Source organism: Triturus cristatus, chromosome 2_2, assembly GCF_964204655.1.
Source record: "Triturus cristatus chromosome 2_2, aTriCri1.1, whole genome shotgun sequence".
NCBI lineage: Eukaryota > Metazoa > Chordata > Amphibia > Caudata > Salamandridae > Triturus > Triturus cristatus.
In genome coordinates this window covers 1,222,837,175-1,222,859,160 of record NC_140582.1, presented here as the reverse complement: position 1 = coordinate 1,222,859,160, position 21,986 = coordinate 1,222,837,175, and the positions used below count along the sequence as shown (strand labels likewise).

The 21,986-nt window shown below is 45.0% G+C and overlaps 1 protein-coding gene across 1 annotated transcript in view; it reads right to left on the bottom strand.

Annotated features, from left to right (window-relative positions):
- Window positions 1–21,986, bottom strand: part of LOC146863443 (uncharacterized) — a 265,763-nt gene that overhangs the window by 35,385 nt on the left and 208,392 nt on the right. Inside the window, exons 5-6 of the mRNA XM_085642873.1 lie at window positions 20,252–20,302; window positions 7,749–7,799 (exon numbers count right to left, since the gene is read on the bottom strand). Coding sequence (XP_085498999.1) covers window positions 7,749–7,799; window positions 20,252–20,302 — 102 coding nt within the window. The remainder of the gene's footprint in view (window positions 1–7,748; window positions 7,800–20,251; window positions 20,303–21,986) is intronic.

The window sequence follows — 21,986 nt, the reverse complement described above, 5'->3', positions numbered from 1 at the left end:
GCCCTTGGCATACCCCTTCCTAATAGCGACTCGCATTTGTATGTATGAATGTTTTGCGACCGCAAATGCAGTCGCAAAACACTTGCAATTTACCACCTACTCCAAGTAGGTGGTAAACCATTCGCAAACGGGAAGGGGTCCCCATGGGACCTCTCCCCCTTTGTGAGTGGGTCAAAAAATATTTTTTAAGGGCAGGCAGTGGTCTGAGTGACCACTGCCTGTCCTTAAAAATGAAACTGAAAAGGGTTGCATTTTTAAAAAAAAACTGGTGTATTGAAAAGTAGTCATAGACATGGTGGTCTGCTGACTCCAGCAGGTCACCATCCGTGTGAGTGCTAGCCATTCCTAATAGGGTCGTAAATTGCGCCTGCCTCATTAATATTAATGAGGCATGCTATTTGCGACCCCATTAGGAACCGCAAACAGTGTCTGAGACACTGTTACACTTCCAAATTTGCGAGTCGCAAATGCAACGCTATTTGCGAGTCGCAAATTGGTTGGTCGTACATCTGGTCCTACGTTTCCAACATATGCATTCATTGTGAGACAATTGTTTGCAGGGAGGGCATAACTCATTTAGTTATTTTAACATCATTGTAACTTTTGACCCAAAAGCTATACAAGGATCTCTATACCAAAAGCATTGACCCATTGAGCTATCTTGCTTAGAAATCACAGCTGAGATGCAACCTTACATTACAATTCTCTGGTGCAGGGGCATTATCCCTCCAGCTGCTTTATGAGGATGGAAACTATAAACCTATATTGGCCTGACTAGTATTTTCATGCTAAATTAGGTAAGCAATTAAATCTAAACTTAAAGCATTAACTACAAGATGAAAATTTGGCATATGTATTTTAGAGTTCATGATTTTAAATGATTTTAATGTGAATAAAGGTAGAACTCCTATGTTAAAAACACATCTTACCCAAGCTGGTACTTAACTACCTCCTCTTGACCATTCAAGAACCCTAGAACATGCAGAAATATCCAGTATATTTCTCTGAAATTGGTAGCAAGATTCTAGACCTTCAGATCTTTCATGGAATGGGACCACCACTGGATGCTCACACCGCTTTGAACCCATACCAAGAGACACCCCCTGGCACAATACAGAATGTGTGCTTAACGCTTCTGAAACAATAGCAGGACAGCTTCAAAGAAAACTTCTCTACCTCACAGAATAGGTGCAGCACACCATCAGCAGTGAAAGCGTCCAACATATAAAAAGCACAGCCAGACTTTACCAGTGCAAATCATCCTCTTTCACAGTACAAGTGTGAAAAGGTGGCCTGATATATGCTGTCCACTAGTTCTAGTGGGCACCTTGTATCAGTCCAAGCAACCCCTTATGGTGATAGGTAAAAGAGAACCTTATATGAAAGCTATCCTAGTGGTAGCTATGGAGAGCAGCATTCAGGCTAAGTCTTGAAGGAATGTAAAGCAGCTTGTTGTATCAGTCTATAATCTCTTGAATGATCAAATGAAAAGACAACCACACCAGGTATATATTCAAAATATATGTATTTAAGATAACACACACCCGTCTAGTCTCTTTATGAGACTGGAGTTCGAAGTACTTTAGTTACAAGTGTTTAAGCATCAGTAAAAGAACAAATACACGTTTGGGCCCTAGGGGCGCACCAAACCATATACTAAAAAAGTGGTATAAGAACCACGACTGAAATGGGCAGTAGGCCTATTGCCTCTAGAATCGCTGGGACCCCAAGGAACCACCCAAGGTAGTGACACAGGGGACCCACGGGAGCCGTATGCAGTGTGGAAACACAACCGCTGGTTCCTATTATCTTCTATGGGGAATGTCGGGGTTGGAATTTTAAAGATTAGGGACACGTCTAATCGAGCTAGGACCAAACCCTTTTGGACTTAGACAGTTCTAGGGTTAAAACCCACGAGAGCACCGGAGTACTCGAGTTACCTCACCCAGGGAAGCCAGGTGCATAGGTGTCTTTTGGTGTCGGGTCGCGTCGTCGATTCCAATGAAAGCAGGCAAAGAACTGCTGCCGTGAAGAGGAGAAGTGTCCAGAGAGATCCAAGCCTGGATCTAGGATGTAAGGAACCTGAAAGCAGAGGGGACAGAGTTTGGGTCACTTGCCAGTGACCTAGGGCAGGATGGACCAATGTCCACAGATGTCGGGTGCTTCAGGTGAGTTGACGGGTATCTTGACTCTTCAGCCAGGAGGTCCAGGAGGTGTCGATGAGCCGGATTCGAGCTGTCCCACAAAGTCTGTTGAGTGCTGCGGTGTCGGCGTCCAGAAAGAACCCAACAAGCTTTGGCAACGGCAAGTCTCAGGAAATCAGAGAAAGGACTGCGGTGCAGACCAGCAAGGTCTGATGGACTCACCCAGCGAGGGTAAGTAAGAGCAAGTCTGGAGCAACCAGAAAAGCCCAAGCAGAAGTGGAGTTGCCTTCGTGGGGACCTGCTAGACAACAGGCTAGTGATCGCGAAGGAGCCTCGAGCGGTCGCACTTGAAGCTGGCCCACGGATCACTCGTGAAGTGGAGGCCAACAATCTTCAGTGCAGGAGGTGCTCAAGGCTGGGGCTACTCGAAGCCCAAAGCACAACTTCGAGGATGAGCAGGAAGGTAGTGTTGCTGCAAAAGTTCACGGTGTCCAGGGGTCATGGTTCCACATTACCCATGATAGCCACGGGCCTCAGCTTTGCTATGGACTCAGGGTAGCCTCGGGGAAGTCTGGAAATCCACCTCTGGTGATGCCAAGCAGGGGAGTCACTCCTTGACCCCAAGGGAGATTTCTTCCATCTTCTAGTTGTGCTAGAAAGTCGAAGGTCCAGGATATATGTTTCAGAGGTTCGTCCAGGGTAATCTAAAGTCCTAGGGACTGGATTCCTATACTTATATTAAGTTTAGGGGATGGACTAACTCTAAGGCCCCACCTGTGGGTGGGCCTGGGGTGGGGGTGGTCACACCCCTTCCCCTTTGTCCAGTTTCGCACCAGAGCAGGGACTGAGTGCCGCTGCAACCGGTTTGAACTGGGCTATGCACAGGGACACCTTGTGTGCCCCAGGCAGTGTCTCAAAAGCACCCACCATGCCCTAATACACATCTGCCTGTCTGGGAAGGTGGTGACAGGAAACCTATTGTCCAGGCCACCCTTGCCGGAGTTTCCCTCAGCAACAGGAGGCCAGACCCGTGTCTGTGGCAGTGGCATCCATTTTGTGATGCCAGGGCTTTGGAAAGTTTTAACCAGGATTAGCCAGTGTGAACATGTCTCTCCCTCTAGAAGGGTGGAATGCTACCCCCGCCGCCAGAACTGGTGGGGGGGGTAGTATTCCAAAGCGTTTGACACCAAACACGACATGTTTTGCTGCAGCCATCACAAAGTGAGCATTTACCGCGAGGTTATAATGCACTTAAGAGTATATGGTATGGCTGTATCACAGAACAGACACAAGGAAGTATTTCCGAATGCTGCAGAGGGGCTCAGCTCATGCTTGGGCACCCTCTCACATAAAACCAAGCACTCTGCCTTCAGGATAGTCAAGGCCTGCCATAGGAGTGGCTTATAGGTTTATATGTGTCTGTATAAGGTAGTGATATAGGTAGCCTATACCACAGTAAGGGGTGCAAGCACACCCTTACCCAAGTTGCAGTAGCAGACCTGTGGTGTCATTATGGAGTGCTTCCCAGGGGTGGCATAATACATGCTGCAGCCCCTGGTAGGCCTCTGAGGTACCTATGCCCTAGGTACATAGTATACCATATACTAGGTGCTTATAAGGCACTCCAGAATCCAATTAGATATGTACCTAATGTACATGGAAACCATTTTAGAGAGGAAGCAGCTTGGCTGTGGTCCTGATTAGCAGGGCCACAGCCAGACTAAGGTAGAAAAACAGTGAAACACCAGCAAAAAGTGGGGGTACCCATGTGAAGCAGATCCTACTCTCCTACAACAAGTACCTCATAGCAGCTTGAGTGCAAGCTTCACTCTCTCCTAGAAAAGGTGTAGCACACTATCCGTAGTGTTAGAATCGAAACCTCACAAAATAGCTACCCTACAGCAGCAGAAATGCAAACCTCTCCTGCACTATCACACCACCGTCATTGATAGCAGAACAAGTGGGCTGGGCATCAGCAGTGCAAGCTTCCCTCCCTCACGGAACAGGTATAACATAGTAACACCTGTACTAGCTTTCCACTCTGAGCTAAAAGTTATAGCACTACATCTATCAATACAAGCTTCTTACCATCACAAAACAGGCAAAGCTCTGGAAGCATTAGTGAAACTTTCCTCCTCACATATACAGTACAGCGCAGTGTGCCTCAATCGTGTAAACACCCTTTTCTATTTGTTGTGTATGCTTAAGAATAGTTGTGTGGATAAGTAAGTACATGGATGAATGAGTGAGTAAGTAAGCAGTTAAAAATGGATGTGTATGTGTAGGGTTGAATGCCGGTGTCAATATGTGAGTGAAAGGATGGAGAAGTGGGTGGGGTGAGTTGGTGGACAGTGGAAGTCTTTCTGGCTAGTGAATTTCATTTTTGGATGAACACTGCATTTGTCTGGATAACTGATGAACTGATGCTACTGGTGATTTGACTCAGAGTGCACGGAGGCCTGCTAACCAGACCTCATTGCCAGTGCCCTTAACCTTGAAAATGTATGCCGAATTGGCTACTACCCAATTGGCTAAGCGGACTTGTCTATAAATCCCTAGTAAATGGTACCCGAGGCACCCAGGACATGTAAGTTAGAGGGTCACCCCTGGGATTGCAGCATTGGTTGTGCCACCCTAGGTGTGCCACCAGTAATACGAGACTCCCAGCTGGCCATTTGCAGGCTGGAAGAGCAGTTTAAAGTGCTAGCCCAACTTTGCCGTTTAGAGTAATGACGAAGCCAGACCTCCATCTGGCATGTGTGCAAGTGATCCCTTTGGCTGACCTATCAAGTCCCCTAGGAAGAGTTCAGCATATTCCATGGGCAGAACATATATTTAGCATGTTCGGATAGTAAAAATATGAAACAGTTTTTTACTATGGAAAGACTGTTGCCCAATTGGCTAGTGCAGAGGTACACGCTGACCCCTCAACTGTGCTGACTCTGGAATGGTGCGACCAAAGTGGGTCATACAACATATCAAGGAACTCGTCTTATTAAGCACGACTTGATTCTTAAGTCGAAATTAATGTAACAAGTTACAGTGTGCAAGTTTAACAAAGTTGACACTTTGTTGCCTTTAATGGCCTGTGACCCCTACCGGTTGCACACAGGGTTCTGTCGTCGAGACAGATTTCTTCCCTCCTTGGTAGATGTTCATATGACTCCCAGGAACGGATACATTAGGGACCTGCTCTGGAAGGAGGTGTTACCTCCCTTCTGCAGGATGCCACACAGGTGTTGGCCCCAAAAGTCAGGCTTCAAAGAAGAAACCCCCTTGAAGGGCTAGTGGGTACCATTGGGAGAGGGCCGGCTCCATTGTTCTGATGCATCACACAGGACACGTATCATTAGATATGAATATTCTGGTTACCGAACCAACACAGGACCTGCGAAAAAAGGGTTGTGTGTGATACCCTGCACTTGCAGACTAGTAGTGACGTCCATGGAATTTTGGGAGGAAAAAATATGGAAATTTCCCTGACCGGTTCAATGAAAGGACATTCCCCAAATTTATCGCCCAAAATTTGAGTGGGATGCTTTTTTCCTATTTTATTTAACAGTTTTATATAGTGCTGGCAATTCCAGAGGGTATCAGAACGCTTTACATCAGTATATATTTACATCAAGATAACGAGTCTAATCACATCAAAAGAGTTAGATCAACTCCAAACAGTGGATGCATTTGTTGGAGTAAAACATTATTTGTTGCATTTTCTCGAAGTATCTGCACCACCAACACCTGTATCTGTGTAAAATGCATTTAAAGCTTACTACATTGTCTTCAGAGCTCACCGGTTTGTTGGCTTAGTTCACAAGGGTAAAGTTAGACCAAAAGTCAAAGTTTAGACCAAAAGTCTAACTTTATCACTATTCTGTATTCTCAGAGGTAAGTTACGAGTAATATCTTAACGACTGCTGAGTTTCCGCACTCAGGGAACTACACCGAGTGCAGAGATTCCGCCCCGATTGTGAAAACTCCGCCTTCGTGTGGAAACTCTGCATTCGTAAAGATACCACTAGTAACTTACCTTTGTGAATACCGAAAAGTAGTAAAGTTAGACTTTTGGTCTAAACCTAGAGTTTTGGCCTAACTTTACCATTGTAAATCGGGCCGTGTGTATTCTATTGTCTCCTTCGACGTCTAATGATACATTACATGTAGGTCTTGTAAGGGGCACCCCCAACCGTGTGTGGAGCTTCCTTCGTAACTGTCACAATCAAGATGAGTCCTATGTAGGATCTACCCACAGTCACATCCTTAGTTGTCTTAACGCTTTCACATACTTCCCATCACTAGATCCTCTCAGTTTCCTTCTATAAGGAAATGCCTCTCTTTGTATGGTAACCCTTAAAGTTTTGGATGTATGCTGCTGGTTTTTCAACTCTGCGAGTGCACAGAGGTCTGCTATGCCAACCTGAGTGCTAGTGCCCGCCCTTAAAATGTGGGTTTGTTGGGTTATACCCAAGTGGCATAACCTAACTTACTTATAAGTCCCTAGTACATGGTACTCAGGGCCTGTAAGTTAGTGTCCCCTCAGGGACTGCAGCACTTGTTGTGCCACCCCAATCTGTCACTGCAGGCTGGAAGGGCAGTTATAAACTGCTAAGTCATCTTTGCCATTTAAGGTAATGACAAAGCCCAGTCCTCCCTTTTTAATATATGTAAGTAACCCCTAAGATAGGCCTATCGAGCCCTAAGGGATGGTGCAACTTATTCCATGGGCTGAACGTGTATTTCCCATGTTCTGATAGTAAAAACGTGAAACAGTATTTTTTACTATGGAAAGACTCGGTTGCCTAGTTGGCTAATGTAGAGTTACACGCTGACCCCAGTTGCAGTAATTCTGTCAGGATTGTCAAACCACGAGTCAGGAAAACATTGTTTGTGAACACTGTAAGGGTAAAGGCAAAAGGAAGAATCAGGAAGACAAAAGACCAATGTAAACTATTGACCAAAACTGATTCTAAGATGGCCGCCAAGAGCCTCCAGTTTGGACAGCGAGTTAGCGCTCTAGTGCTCACTCGCAATCAGGTAGATCCAGGTGAAGCGCCTGTGCTGTGGCGCACTTCACCTGAGTATTGAGGGAGAGTAGGTTGCTGAGGTGCGTCGCGAAGCAGACAGGGAAAACTTAGTCGCGCACGTTTGCAGCATACCCTGTTCCAGAGGTTCTGAGGAAGACGTTGGAGGAGAGCGTCGTGTCCGTCCCGTGAGGAATTTGAGTCGACTGAAGAGCGCGGTAAGACTGTTCCGTGAGGAGCAGTTGGAGTACGCGCTAGTGAATATTGAAGTGACTAGCTTTTAGACATTCGCGTTTGCAGTAGAGAAAGCTCTGTGAGGTTGTGCCAGTTATTTTGAGCTAGTGTAAAGCGGCGAAGCGTCTAGTCACGAGTAAATCAATCTAAAGGCTGAGCGAGGTATATCTGCCAGCACTTAATGCAAGAGACACATTCGAGTTATGATACCTGCTATGTAAGGAGAAAAACACAAAGAGAATTCCTGAACTAGATACATACATATCGAAAGAGACTTAGACTGTATTGAATATCGAACAGCATAGCTCCTCATTGTATAGAAGGTGAAGCAAGACAGAAAGATACTCACCAACACACAATCCCTTGTATCTCCCAGCTGTAATTCCGATAGGTGAGGAACCTGTAAGTGTAAGAGGTAGAGTTAAGAAAGAGAGATACCCAATAAAGAATTAACACTCTAAAAACTTCAGTTACAGCACATTGAAGCAAGAAAAAGAAAAGACACACAACAGAAGAGAGGCAAGGGTCACACTCAGACAGGGTAGGTAATAAGACGATAGAGTAATATAGGGAGAAAAGCAGATAGACGTAGGACTAATTGTGTTACTTATATTACAGTCCTTAAGCTGTCGTGCTAGCCAGAAGAAGACAAGAAGGAAGAGTCAGAAGAAAGAAAATAAGAAGCAGCAGTGTGGCCGTCTCTTCTCTGTCCCATCCCCTTTCCCACCTTGGGTTTGTTTGGCACACGTGCAGTAAGTGCTGTGCTGGAGAACCTGGGAGGGGCATTGGGAACTTGCGGCGTTCTGCTCCCGTGCATTGAATCGAGCGTGGTCTGACAGAGTGAAGTGCCCACGGTTTGAATAGCACCTGAGCAGAATGGCGGAAGGTTTGGACTTGAAGAAACTAGGAGAAATCTTAGAAGGAATACAAAGGGAGTTAATAACAGTTCGGGAAGAGAATAGGGAGCTTAAGAAAGAGACTACAGATTTGGCCCAAAAAGTGAGTAGTTTCGTATCTAGTCCTAGTTTAAATTATCCAGCTCCACAAGAAGGGAATCTTAGTGACACTACAGTTCCCCACCCTAAGATAACAACTCAAGTCATTCATTCTCTGTCCCCGGTAATTCCGTTGGCACCTCCTGAGCGTTTTGGAGGAGACCCCCAGAAGGCTCAAGTGTTCCTAACACAGTGCACTTTACACTTCATGTGCCGTCCGGCAGTTTTCCCTGATGCGTAGTCTCGAGTGGCATTTATTTTGTCGTATTTAAGCGGAGATGCGGCGTCTTGGTCAATGCCTCTAGTGACCCGAAATGACCCAATATTATACAATTTGGAGGAGTTCAAGAAAGAATTTCTTTGAATATTCGACCGACGAAGGGTCTCCCAAGCAACCGACAACGAACTATTGGAAATAAGACAAGGCAACCGAGACTTGGTGGCCTACTTGGCCCAGTTCAATAAGCTGGTAGTAGAGACTGAATGGCCGGAGAACAAACGAGCTGCAGTGTTCTATCGTGGTTTAAAAGATGAACTAAAGGATGCCTTAGCGCAAGTGCCCAACAGACCCACAGAGATTTCAGCGCTAATAGATTTGGTTTTAGAAATTGACTTCCGTCAAAGTGAAAGGAGAGGAGAGAGAAAAAGAGAATATCGTCCTAGTGTACCAAGATTTGATAGAATCAGAACAGAAGGGAGCAAGGATTTGGACTCAGTCAAGGGAGGAGAGCCAATGCAAATTGGAACCATTCGAGGTCCTCTCTCGAAGGAAGAGAAGGAGAGACGAAGAGTTAATAAACAATGCCTATATTGTGGAAATGGGGGACATTTCGTTCGTAATTGTCCCAAGAAACCCACGCAATCGCGGGCGGAAAACGCCTCGTACCACCAGTAAATGGAGTTGGACTGGTGGTTGCAGAATCAAAGACAACTCCAGAAGCTCATACCCTGGCAAATACCCTGCAATCAGCATCTCCACATCTGGTGCTAATGATGACCTTACGGTTCCGGGAAAAAATGCTACACAAGTCACTGTCATGATTGATTCTGGGGCCACGGGCAACTTTTGTGACCTTAAGTTCGCCGAAAAGATCGGATTGAAGGCTATCAAGAAAGAGAAGAGTGAAGCGGTGCGAACTGTCGATGGGACAAATCTTTCATCGGGACCCATTGTGAGCCATACTGAGCCAGTAGAGCTAGAATCTGAAGAAGGACATTTAGAAATTCTGGAATTCAATTTAATTGATGCTCCACAGTTTCAATTGATTCTAGGTCTCCTTTGGCTCACCGAGCATAATCCAACTATTGATTGGGAGGCACGATCTATAGCCTTGGATTCTAAGTATTGCAAGTTGAATTGCCACAGGGGTTGTCAAAGAAATCAAGAGGAATCACCGGCATATCATTTGAGTGAGAAGGAGACGACCATTTGTGTGATAAGTACAATAAGACTACCAGAAGAATACAATGAATTTCAGGATGTTTTTAACGAAGTGGAGGCTGAAAGACTCCCTCCGCATAGAGACTATGATTGTAAAATAGATCTGGAACCAGGGACCAACCTTCCCTGCACTAGAATCTATGCCTTGACAGAGCGAGAAGATGAGCATTTGAAGAAGTATATACAAAAATACCTTGAGAATGGATTCATTCGACCGTCCCAATCTCCGGTCTCATCTCCATTATTTTTTATTCCAAAGAAGAACGGAGAATTGAGAACGTGCATAGATTATAGAGCGATCAATCGAATAACCATCAAAAATCGTTATCCTTTACCCCTCATATCTGTGCTATTGGATCAGGTGAAAGGAGCAAGAATCTACACGAAATTAGATTTGAGAGGGGCTTACCATCTTGTCAGAATTCGTGAAGGAGACGAATGGAAGACGGCATTCCGGACTAAGCATGGGCTTTATGAATATCAAGTAATGCCTTATGGATTGTGCAACGCTCCAGCTGCCTTTCAACATTTCATAAATGATGTACTGAAGGAGTTCATAGATCAGAGTGCTATAGTATATATAGATGATATACTAATTTATTCTGACACCGAAGAAGAACATAAGGTACATGTTAAGAAGATCTTACAGAAATTGCGAGAAAACAGCTTGTTTGTCAAGTTAGAGAAGTGTGCTTTCAATGTGACTACAGTGGAGTTTCTGGGGTTTGTGCTTGCGCCAAGCGGAATAACCATGGATGAGCATAAGATCAAGGCAGTCATAGATTGGGAAACCCCTAAGTCAGTGAAAGAAATTCAAAGTTTCATTGGATTCGCGAACTTCTATAGGAGGTTCATTCAAAACTTCTCCAAGAAGTTAATCCCCATTACGAGACTGTTAAAGAAGGGGGTTCAATTCGAATGGTCAAAGGAAGCTGAGGAGGCATTCATTCAATTAAAGAAAGACTTCACGACAGCACCGATCTTACTCCATCCAGATCCTTCGGAGCCTTTCTTTGTAGAAACTGATGCGTCTAATTTGGCGTTGGGAGGAGTGTTGTCTCAAAGGCACAAGACAACAGGACAATTGCATCCAGTGGCTTTCCGCTCCAGGAAATTGACAGCAGCTGAGATAAATTATACTATAACGGAAAAGGAGTTGTTAGCCATCAAGGATGCTTTTAAGGATTGGAGGCATTATTTGATGGGTGCAAGACATGTGGTCACTGTGTACACAGATCATAGGAATTAAAAAATTTTAAAGTCTGCCAGAACGTTAACCCCTAGGCAATTGCGATGGTCATTGTATTTCGCAGATTTTGACTTAGTTATAACCTTTCGACCTGGGTTGCAAAACGGTAAGGCAGACGCCCTATCCAGACTGGGTACCGAAGGAGTCTTGGAAGAAGTCAAGGATCAGGCTATCATCCCTGCGGAAAGGCTGGTTGGAGCGATCTTGCATGAGACCCAAAAGAAGGAGAATCAGAATGCAATAACATTGGAGGAAATGACAGACTGGTTGGAAGGTGATTCAAGACGAGAAATTCGAGAAGGTTTACCATATCACGATGGTGCACTATATTTGCCCACGCTAGAAATGCAGCAAAAGGCCTTAAGGGAATGTCATGATACCATTTTGGCAGGTCATAAAGGCATTACGAGGACAGAAGAATTGGTGAGACGACGTTTCTGGTGGCCGGATGTGAGAAAAGATATACGCCAGTATGTAGCCACATGTGAGATCTGCGCTAGGGGAAAATCGGAGCGGCAAGCACCTCAAGGGTTCTTGTGACCCTTACCCACACCACCTTATCCCTGGCATACAGTTACCTTAGATTTAATTGTAGATTTGCCATCGAGTCAGGGGTTTGACACAATATTGGTTTGTGTGGATGCTTTTACCAAGATGGCACATTTTGTACCTTTAAAGGGATTACCCACAGCTAAAACACTAGCACACACTTTTTTTTTTTTTATTTATTTTTTTTTCATTTTTTTTTTTTTTTTTTTATTTAAAATTTTTATTTTGCAAAATCCAAAAAAAAAGGATGGTACAGAGAAAAGATATTCAAGGCGCCCATCCCTCCCCCCTCCCCCCACTCTGTGTATATACTGAATCAAAGGCACTGAAGAAAAGGGAAAACATAATTAAATGGCGTTTATAAAAGTCAGGAAAAGAGAAGAAAAGAAGAAGTGAAATAAAAAATAAAAAAGAAGGTAATGAAAGGTAGTCCAGACCTCAGAAAGGAGAGAAGCAAGAAAAAGTGTGACAGCATAGGAGAAAAGGAACAAGCATGGAAAGAAAAGAAGAAAAAAAAAAACAGGCCGGGTCAGCCCGGCTGTTCTAACCACGAAGTCAGTTTTCCCCACACATCCAGGCCCTTCTTCCGGCTTTTGCGCCCTTTCCTAGCGTAAACTGCTTTTTCTAGGTGGTATGTAGCGACTAGTCTGGCCAGCCACTGAGAAAATGGTGGAGGATCAGTATCTAACCATGCGGAAGCAACACAGATCCTCCAGACTGCCATTGCAATGAAGGTTAGGCCCACGCTTTTGATCCTGATGTTTTCAGATTGAGTCCCCAGCAGGATGACTGTTGGGGTTAGTACAGTAGTCTGGGAGGTGACTTCCCCTAGAAATTCCTGTATTTTACGAAGGGTTGAGACAAGTTTAGGACAGGTTGCAAAAATGTGGATTGAGTCGACACCAAACTCAGAACACCGGGGGCATAAAGTCCCTTTGCCAGCTCCCCACTTAGCAATCTTGTTGGGGGTAATGTACAGAAAAAAAATAGTTTTAAAGTGTTGTGCCTGTAGTTTGGCTGAAAGCAAAATATTTTGGGATAATACTAATGAGTTAAAAAATATACTAGATGAAGAATCGAGTTTGGTGTGCCATTTGTCTGCTATCTTTTGTAGGTCGTCTGGGGTTTGTCTATTTAGTATATTATACAAAAGACCTATCCGAGGGGCCGTGGCGTCGCGTAATTTGTTGAGAAGATCTACTTCCGTGAATCCTGCCTTACCCCCAACCTTTCTGCAGAGGAAGTTAGAGATGGAAAAATATTTGAAAACATCTTGATTTTTCAGACTGTATTTAAGTTGCAGGTTTGCGAATGATTTGACTCCCTCGCTGGAAATGAGATCCCCCAGTTTCGTGATACCTGCCCTGTGCCAGTCTAAGAAGTAGGACCTGCCAAAAATGGCGGGAAGATTACAATTTGTCATAATGGGAGAGTAATAGTTAAATCTTCCCAGCCCAAATATTCGGCGGATATTACGAAAAACCTTGTATGAGTTCATGAGGGTCTTGAATCTCACACGTTTGTAGTATCCGAAAGAGGTCTCTCGGAGGAGGCAGCCCCAGTGGTCTTCACCGAGTAAAAGTTTAAATGGTGAAGAGAGACCAAATGTGGCTTCTGGGGGGGGTTCTCTCACCAGCTCAGAACTATATTGCATCACTGCGGCCCAGTAGTAGAGCATAATGTTAGGGAAGGCCCACCCACCCCGCTCTCTAGGAAGAGATAGCTGCTTTAGAGCCCTCCTTGGTTGTGAATAGGCCCAAATAAATTGCGTATAGATTTGCTGAAATTTCTGTAGATTAGCTTTGCTAAATTCCAGAGGTACGGTACGGAAAAAGTAAAGAAGTTTAGGGAAGTATGTCATCTTAATGACGTTGCATCTTCCAACGAGGGTCAAATGGAGGTTATCAATCTTTTTAAGGGCCTTCTTGGTTTCTACAGCGAGAGTAGTTAAGTTATCTGCTACAATTTCATCAATACTAGCAGATATAGAAACCCCCAAGTATTTAGCTTTTGGCACCACCCTTGCGTCAGTCCAGGTAATTTCTTTATTTATAATTATTTGGGTTTTATTTTTGTTCAAGGCATAGCCCGAGATTTTCCCAAATTTTTGTGCCTCTAGCTCTAATGCAATTATGGTGTTTTCAGGATCAGGGGATGTTATGGCCAGGTCATCTGCGTAAGCCAAAATTTTGGTGTTAATGCCCTGGGTGCTGATTGCTAAGATGGCGGGATTCCTTTCAATTTGTTTAATGAATGGGTCTAGGTATAAGGCAAATAACAGCGGGGAACAGGGACAGCCCTGTCTTGTTCCTCGGGAGATGTTAAATTGATCAGTGAGTCGCCCATTAATGGAGACACATGCCTTTGGTTGTAGATATAATGCCTGTACCGCCTGAGTGAGTCTCGTCCCAAAACCCATCCTGCCCATGACAGCCCACAGAAACCGCCAGGAGACCCGATCAAATGCTTTTTCCGCGTCTAGTAGTGTTAAAGACATCGGGTCTCCTGCTACCTGCGCTGCGTCAAACAGGGTAATGGCTCTCCTGACATGTTCTGTGGTGCCTTTTTTAGGAATAAAACCATGTTGCCGCTCAGAAACTAAGGACTCGATCACAGACGAGATTCTGGATGCCAATATTTTAGAGAAGGCTTTAGAGTCACAATTAATAAGGGTGATGGGTCTGTAAGAACTCATCTCCAGTGGGGGCTTATCCTTTTTGAGGAATATAGAGATTCTAGCATTGGACCAAGAAGCAGGAGGAGAAGCCCCATTAAAGATAGACCTAACTACATCGGTGAATATAGTTTTGATTTGAGGGGCGAAGATCTTGTAGAACTCTACAGGAATACCATCCATTCCTGCAGCTTTCCCATCTGGTAAACTAGATAAAGCTTCCAAGATTTCGTCCCAGGTTGGAGTAAGTTCTAGTAGTTCAGTGTTATCAGGGGTGAGCTGTCTAAGATCTATCTCGCTTAGGTAGCTGGCTATCTCGCTTTCGAGTAGGCCGGCCGCACTACAGTTCTCCTCAGTGTATAAGTCGGAGTAGAATTCCTGAAATCCCTTCAGTATTTCGTTAGGATCATTGGTCTCGTTCCCTGTGGTTAGTTTAATTGTGTGTATCTCAATGCTTGTAGATTGTTGCCTGGATTGGACGGCTAGATGATGCCCGATGCGATCACTGCACTCGTAATTTTTTTCCCGCTGTGCTGCCCACTTAGCTGCAGTTTTTTCCGCAAATACTGCCCCTATATCTGCTTTAGCGAGGACTACTTCTTTTTGGGCATTTTCGGTATCTTGTCCTGACTTAACCAATAGGACCAAGTTTGTTTCTGCTCTTCTTAATTTCTCCTGTAAATCATTAATTACCAGCTTCTCCTTCCTATTTCTCCTTGCTGAGAAACTCAAAGTTTCGCCCCGGACCCCCGCCTTTAGTGTATCCCAGACAGTCATTATGGAAGCGGTTCCGACGTTTATTTCCAGAAATTCTTGGATCCAACCTTGCATATAAGCCCTATAGTCAAGATTTTGTAGCAGGGCTTTCTCGAAGCTCCATCTAGGTGCCTCCTTCCACTTCCCTAATCCCTTAATATTTACTATAAGAGGGTTGTGATCTGACATAAATCGAGGTGCAATGTCTATGGTACAGTTGCTAAGGAGTGAAGATGAAACAAAGAAGTAGTCTAATCTAACAAAGGTGCTATGTGGGGCCGAAAAGAAGGTATAGCCAGGTTGTGTGGGATTTAAACTGGCCCAGACATCACTCAATCCGTGGGTCTGAGCAAGGTTCATTAGTGCTTGATATACTCGGGGTTTTCTGCCTTTATATCTCCATTTATTATCAAATTTCCAGTCAGAGGGCAGATGTATGTTGAGGTCACCACATAGGATGACAGGAGTAGGCCAGTGGGCCAGCTCCCCTGAGACCATGTTAATAATCCCTGGGTCATCTACATTGCTGCCATACAGTGAGCAGAGGGTAAAAGGAAGGTTAAAGGTAAGGTGGCATTCAGCTATCACCCATCGGCCCAGCGGATCTGATTTAACCCGGGGATTGCTAAGAGAAAGTCTTCTATCCGCCAAAATGCCTACCCCTTTTGTCTTGACACCCTGTGTAGTAGCCCCAATAACTTTAAACCCTAATGTATCTAACAAGTGCTTCTGTGAACACTCTATGTGGGTCTCTTGAAGGCAGATTAAGTTGCCCCCTAATGAACGTAAGCCTTGAGCAACATTTTGCCTTTTAAAAGTATCATTCAAACCGCAAATGTTAGCAGAGACAAGCCTGAGTGAATCTATCCTAGCCATCTAAATGTTAAGAATAAAACATTCTCCTTGCCCAATATCTTACCAAGTGAGTACAAAAATATGTATGTGCCAAAAAGTGCCCTTGATTCTTCTGTGCCTTTTCTAGTGCCCCTCCCCCCCCCACCCTGCCCACCCCCCCCCTTCATCTGAGCAATCAGGAATAACCTGAATGATGATAATCAGTCATGAGGCCCGGCTGTCAGCCACGCCATAAGAAAAACCAAATTAAGCTTTTTCAATCGGCTAGTAGCCCCCTTGCTCTCCTTTGAGAAAATGAAGCAAACAGCGATGCAAATAATCAGAAAGAAAAAGAAAAAAGAAACCCAGGAGGGTTGCCCATTATGTCAGGTTTGAAGATTCACATAATGCTGCCGTGATATGACCATAAACCAGGTTTGCATATTTATAGAGAGTAAGAATAAGAGTAAAGAGAGAATAACAGGGGCAGAAGAAAATTAACTTTTCATCTAAGTTTCTTCCTAGATTTTAGCTCGTTCAGGTATTCTCCAGCTTTAACTTCAGAAAGAAAAACTTTGGTCCCCCCATTAACAATTACTTTAAGTCTAGCAGGGTTCATTAAATATACTTCGGCCCCTAGCTGCTGAAACGGAGAGATCAGTTGTCTCAGACGCCATCTTCGCTCTACTGTCTGATGGCAGAAGTCAGGTTTAGCGAAGAATGTTATACCATTGGCCCCTTTCTTGGAGTTGGGGCGAGCCTGGTCGTATATTAACTGTCTAAGAAGAAAATTGCCAAAGTAAACCAGGAATACCCTTGGCTGTCCTCCAGTGGTGTTACCGCGGCCGTGTTGCTGTCTCTGATTGAAGGGAAAGCGGTGCGCCCTCTGGACCTCGCGATCCCAATCCCAGCCCTGTTGGTCAGGGAAAGAGTCCTGCAAAAGTTTCACAATGAAGCGTCTCGGGTCGTCCCCTTCCTTCCCTTCCGGAATGCCAAGCAGACGAAGGTTATTCCTGCGCTGGCGATTTTCCTGGTCCTCCATCTTAGCCATTAGGTCTACCAGGCAGGCACTGTTGGATTCGCTCTGTTGTTTAATTGCCACGGCTTCGGTTTCCAGGTGCTCGGTACGTGCCTCCACCATGGAGACGCGGTCACTGATGTCAGTGCAGGTTTTATTCAGCCTTCTTATTCCTCCCTGAAGTTTCTTAGAAGCACTTTTGGCCGCGCGGTTATCGGCCCGGACCTCCTCCTGAAACTCTTTGATGGAAGCTAGGATAGAGGCGAGGGATGGCTCAGCTGGGTCTGCCGGCAGGTTTTTGGTAGATCCCCACTGTGTAGTATTGGGGTCATCATCGTCCAGAGGGTAAGACATTTGGGAGTCTGAGTAGTCCCATTTCAGCTGGCTACGCCGCTTGTTCTTACTTCTAGGTTTCTTTGGTCGCTGAACCGTGCCAGTGTCCTGGATTGAGGCTTCGCTGTCCCCTTCACTTGTGTTGGACCCATCCTCGCCTGAGGAGGTGGGTGTGCTATCGGAGACAGAATAGAAATGCTAAGGTCCTACTTCTGGGGTCCAGGGAGCTTGTACGACGAGAGGAGCCTCTAAGTGCTGAATAAAGTTGGCTATACCCGACATCTGTGTTTCAGGCGCTTTGAGAAGGGTATCGATCTTTGAGTCGCTGCCAGGTTCCTGCGCAAGAAGAGGCAGAGTTGGTAGAGCTTGTTGCATGGACGCCCCTTTTAGGGGGTTAATAGAGGGTACACAGAGAGAGATGCCCAAGTTTGCAGCCTGGTCTGGTAGTGCCACAGAGGTACCATTGGTACCATTGGTGCTAATGTCGCCGTCAGTGCTTAGAATTTCCTTAGGTCCGTTTTCTGCCAAAGTAGTCTCTTGGTTAGCCGCTAAGCAGGCCTCTTGCTGTGAGCTAGATGCAGATGCTGGTGTAGTCAGCGTAGTTAGTGAAACCGTTGTGATGCTCTCAGTGACACTCTCGGTGGGGCTTACAAGAGACTTGGAAGTACCGCCTGAGGACTGGGCTCTGGCTCCCAAAAACAATTTTGCAAATGGGGGCTGCATAGGGGTTAAATCTTTTGCAACTTGGGAGTTTTTAACGTCTTTAGGCAGCCCGCCCCCCCCCCAGCTCTGCCCAGCAGTATTTTGCTGCCACTAACCTCTTGCTTGGGTTTGAAAGTTGCTTCTGCAGATGCTGTATTCCTGCGATCTCTGGCCTCGAGAGTGGAAGCTGTCTTCATTTTACCACCCTTCTTGGCTCCCCGGGCGCTCATGTTGAAATTGCTGAAAGCAGGAGCCAAAGGTGCAGTAAGTAATGAGGTCCAGGTCAAGGCCGCGCTAAAGCACCGCTCTAGCAGAGGCAGGGCCGGAGGCAGGAAATCCGATGTACAAATAAATAAACGAAAGGTGGCCTTAATTCTTCCTTCCTTAGAAATACCGCATCCATATAATTGCTGCGGAGATTCGTAGCTTCTTGATGACAGCCTCAGCGTTCTCAGCGTTCTCTGTGTTCTGCGAACTGGCATCGCATCGCGGGGACGCAGGGCGGCTAGCCGATCATCTACGCGTCCAGCGTGAGCAGCCGAGCAGCGCGAGCACTCACGCTGACTTCATCTTGCTCTCTCCGACATCCCGGATGTGGACATTTCGGCAGCACACACTTTTAGTCAAAATATAATCCGAGCACATGGTATTCCAAAGGTTTTAATATCAGACCGGGGTTCTCAATTTTTATCCCATTTTTGGAAGGCCTTCACCCAAAAATTGAATATAGAAACTAGATATTCCACTAGTTATCATCCTGAATCTGATGGGCAGACAGAGCGTGCCAATCAAGAATTAGAACAGTATCTGAGACTGTGTTTATTAGATCAAGAGGGAGATTGGCCAGATTACCTGTGGGCAGCAGAGTTTGCGCATAATAATGCTAAGAACATGTCCACTGGTTATTCCCCTTTTTATTTGAACTCGGGTAGGCATCCCCATCAATCATTAAGTTTCCAGGAAGTGGATGTTCCAGCAGTTACAGATTTAGTTGAACACATGACACAAGTGTATAGTCTAGCCACTAAAAATCTAACCAAAGCAAAAGAGAGCTACAAATACTATGCAGATAAAAAGAGAAGAAGGGAACCTGAGTTACAGGAAGGTGATAGGGTTTGGCTGAATACAAAAAATCTGAAACTTAAGGGAGTCAGGAAGTTTCAACCAAGATTCATAGGTCCCTATCAAATAGACAAGAAATTGAGTACCCTAAACTATCAGTTAAAGTTGCCCAAGGGGTTGCGCATACATCCAGGATTCCACGTATCTCTATTGAAAACGACATTGAGTGGGTCAAGAATCAACAAGCCCCCCAAACCAATCCAAACTGAGAAAGGAGAGGAGTTTGAAGTACAACAGATATTAGATTCAAAGGTGCGGAAGAGAAAACTGTACTATCTGTTGGTTTGGAAAGGTTATGGTCCCGAGGAAAGATCTTGGGTATTATCCTCAGACATTCATGCCCCTCGGTTAATTAAGGAGTTTCACAGTAAATTTCCCAAAAAGCCCAAGCTGAAAGGAAGCACTTTGAGGGAGGGTACTGTCAGGATTGTCAAACCACGAGTCAGGAAAACATTGTTTGTGAACACTGTAAGGGTAAAGGCAAAAGGAAGAATCAGGAAGACAAAAGACCAATGTAAACTATTGACCAAAACTGATTCTAAGATGGCCGCCAAGAGCCTCCAGTTTGGACAGCGAGTTAGCGCTCTAGTGCTCACTCGCAATCAGGTAGATCCAGGTGAAGCGCCTGTGCTGTGGCGCACTTCACCTGAGTATTGATGGAGAGTAGGTTGCTGAGGTGCGTCGCGAAGCAGACAGGGAAAACTTCGTCGCGCACCACGTTTGCAGCATACCCTGTTCCAGAGGTTCTGAGGAAGACGTTGGAGGAGAGTGTCGTGTCCGTCCCGTGAGGAATTTGAGTCGACTGAAGAGCGCGGTAAGACTGTTCCGTGAGGAGCAGTTGGAGTACGCGCTAGTGAATATTGAAGTGACTAGCTTTTAGACATTCGCGTTTGCAGTAGAGAAAGCTCTGTGAGGTTGTGCCAGTTATTTTGAGCTAGTGTAAAGCGGCGAAGCGTCTAGTCACGAGTAAATCAATCTAAAGGCTGAGCGAGGTATATCTGCCAGCACTTAATGCAAGACACACATTCGAGTTATGATACCTGCTATGTAAGGAGAAAAACACAAAGAGAATTCCTGAACTAGATACATACATATCGAAAGAGACTTAGACTGTATTGAATATCGAACAGCATAGCTCCTCATTGTATAGAAGGTGAAGCAAGACAGAAAGATACTCACCAACACACAATCCCTTGTATCTCCCAGCTGTAATTCCGATAGGTGAGGAACCTGTAAGTGTAAGAGGTAGAGTTAAGAAAGAGAGATACCCAATAAAGAATTAACACTCTAAAAACTTCAGTTACAGCACATTGAAGCAAGAAAAAGAAAAGACACACAACAGAAGAGAGGCAAGGGTCACACTCAGACAGGGTAGGTAATAAGACGATAGAGTAATATAGGGAGAAAAGCAGATAGACGTAGGACTAATTGTGTTACTTATATTACAGTCCTTAAGCTGTCGTGCTAGCCAGAAGAAGACAAGAAGGAAGAGTCAGAAGAAAGAAAATAAGAAGCAGCAGTGTGGCCGTCTCTTCTCTGTCCCATCCCCTTTCCCACCTTGGGTTTCTTTGGCACACGTGCAGTAAGTGCTGTGCTGGAGAACCTGGGAGGGGCATTGGGAACTTGCGGCGTTCTGCTCCCGTGCATTGAATCGAGCGTGGTCTAACAAATTCACACTGTGTATTAAAAAGTGGAACATCTATTTTTACCTGTCACAATTGATATTTTTACTTTTGAAAAGGTTAGCAGCCCCATTGGCGAGTGCAGAGTTGCACGCTGACACCTCAACCTTGCTAACGTCTGACTGGGACTACTAAAGTTGGCACTGTAAGGTGTCAAACAACGTATTACATTAAGCCCTACTTGATGCCCAAATCGAAATTAATGTAACTTGTTGCTATGCGCTTGGACTTCTTTGCTCACTTTGTTTATTATGAATATGCTACAACTCATTTGCTGCTTTTTGTTCCCAGTCTGGCCGTTTTAGCTCATACAGCCTTCGCAGCTCAAACCAGCAGAGAGAACAAACAACTCTGCAAATAAGGGCACATGGAAACTGGCCAACAAATCTTACGTTTATGAGGACATCAAATGTTAAATTACCTGAAAATCTTAGAGAAATAAATAACCGGGAGATCTACAATTCCCCCCCTGTAAAGACCAGGCCTGTAAAGTCCATTAACCTGAGTTCTATCATTGCTCAATAAACCTGTATAGCTTGGCCAATCTCTGCTGTCCAAGGCCTGAGACGGCGAGATTTGTGTATTTTTTATTTTACACTGTGTCCCTTCCAAGGAGATGTGAAGCAACAGCATATATAAGTTAACCCTGGGCATAGTTGACGTAGCGGGACTACGCAGAGGTCCACAGAGTTGGGAACAAACTCCGCTCCGCCAACCGCCTCCACCCACCTCCACCCCCCCCCCTAGTAACAATAAATTAGACTTTAATGAAAATTAAAAGAAAAAACACTTACCTGTACTGCGGCATCCCCGGGCTGCCCTCCTCCTCTTCCTCGCCGTCTCTGGCTAATCCTTGTGAAAACTGCGCATGCTTAGCATTGGATAGTGCAGATAATATTCTGCGGCGGAAATTCACTAAGCATTTGTTTGAGCAATTGGGCCTTAGGAATTATTACTATAATCCTTTAGCGATCACTGTTTCATCTAAGGAAAGGGTCAAAATATTTTTCTGATCACTTGTCTAAACTCTGAGCAGTTAAAGCTCCGAAGGTGCAAACAGTGGCTGCTCACTCACTTTTTCTTACATCCAGGGCTTGGAGCCTTATCATGCTTTATTTTGTAACCCTCAATACAAGTTTTGTTTAACAAGGCTCAAACTTAGCATCATTCATTTTTTTACGCCTTTCCTGTCCATGGGTCTCAGTTTAGAACCCTTCCTAAATGCCCCTGTG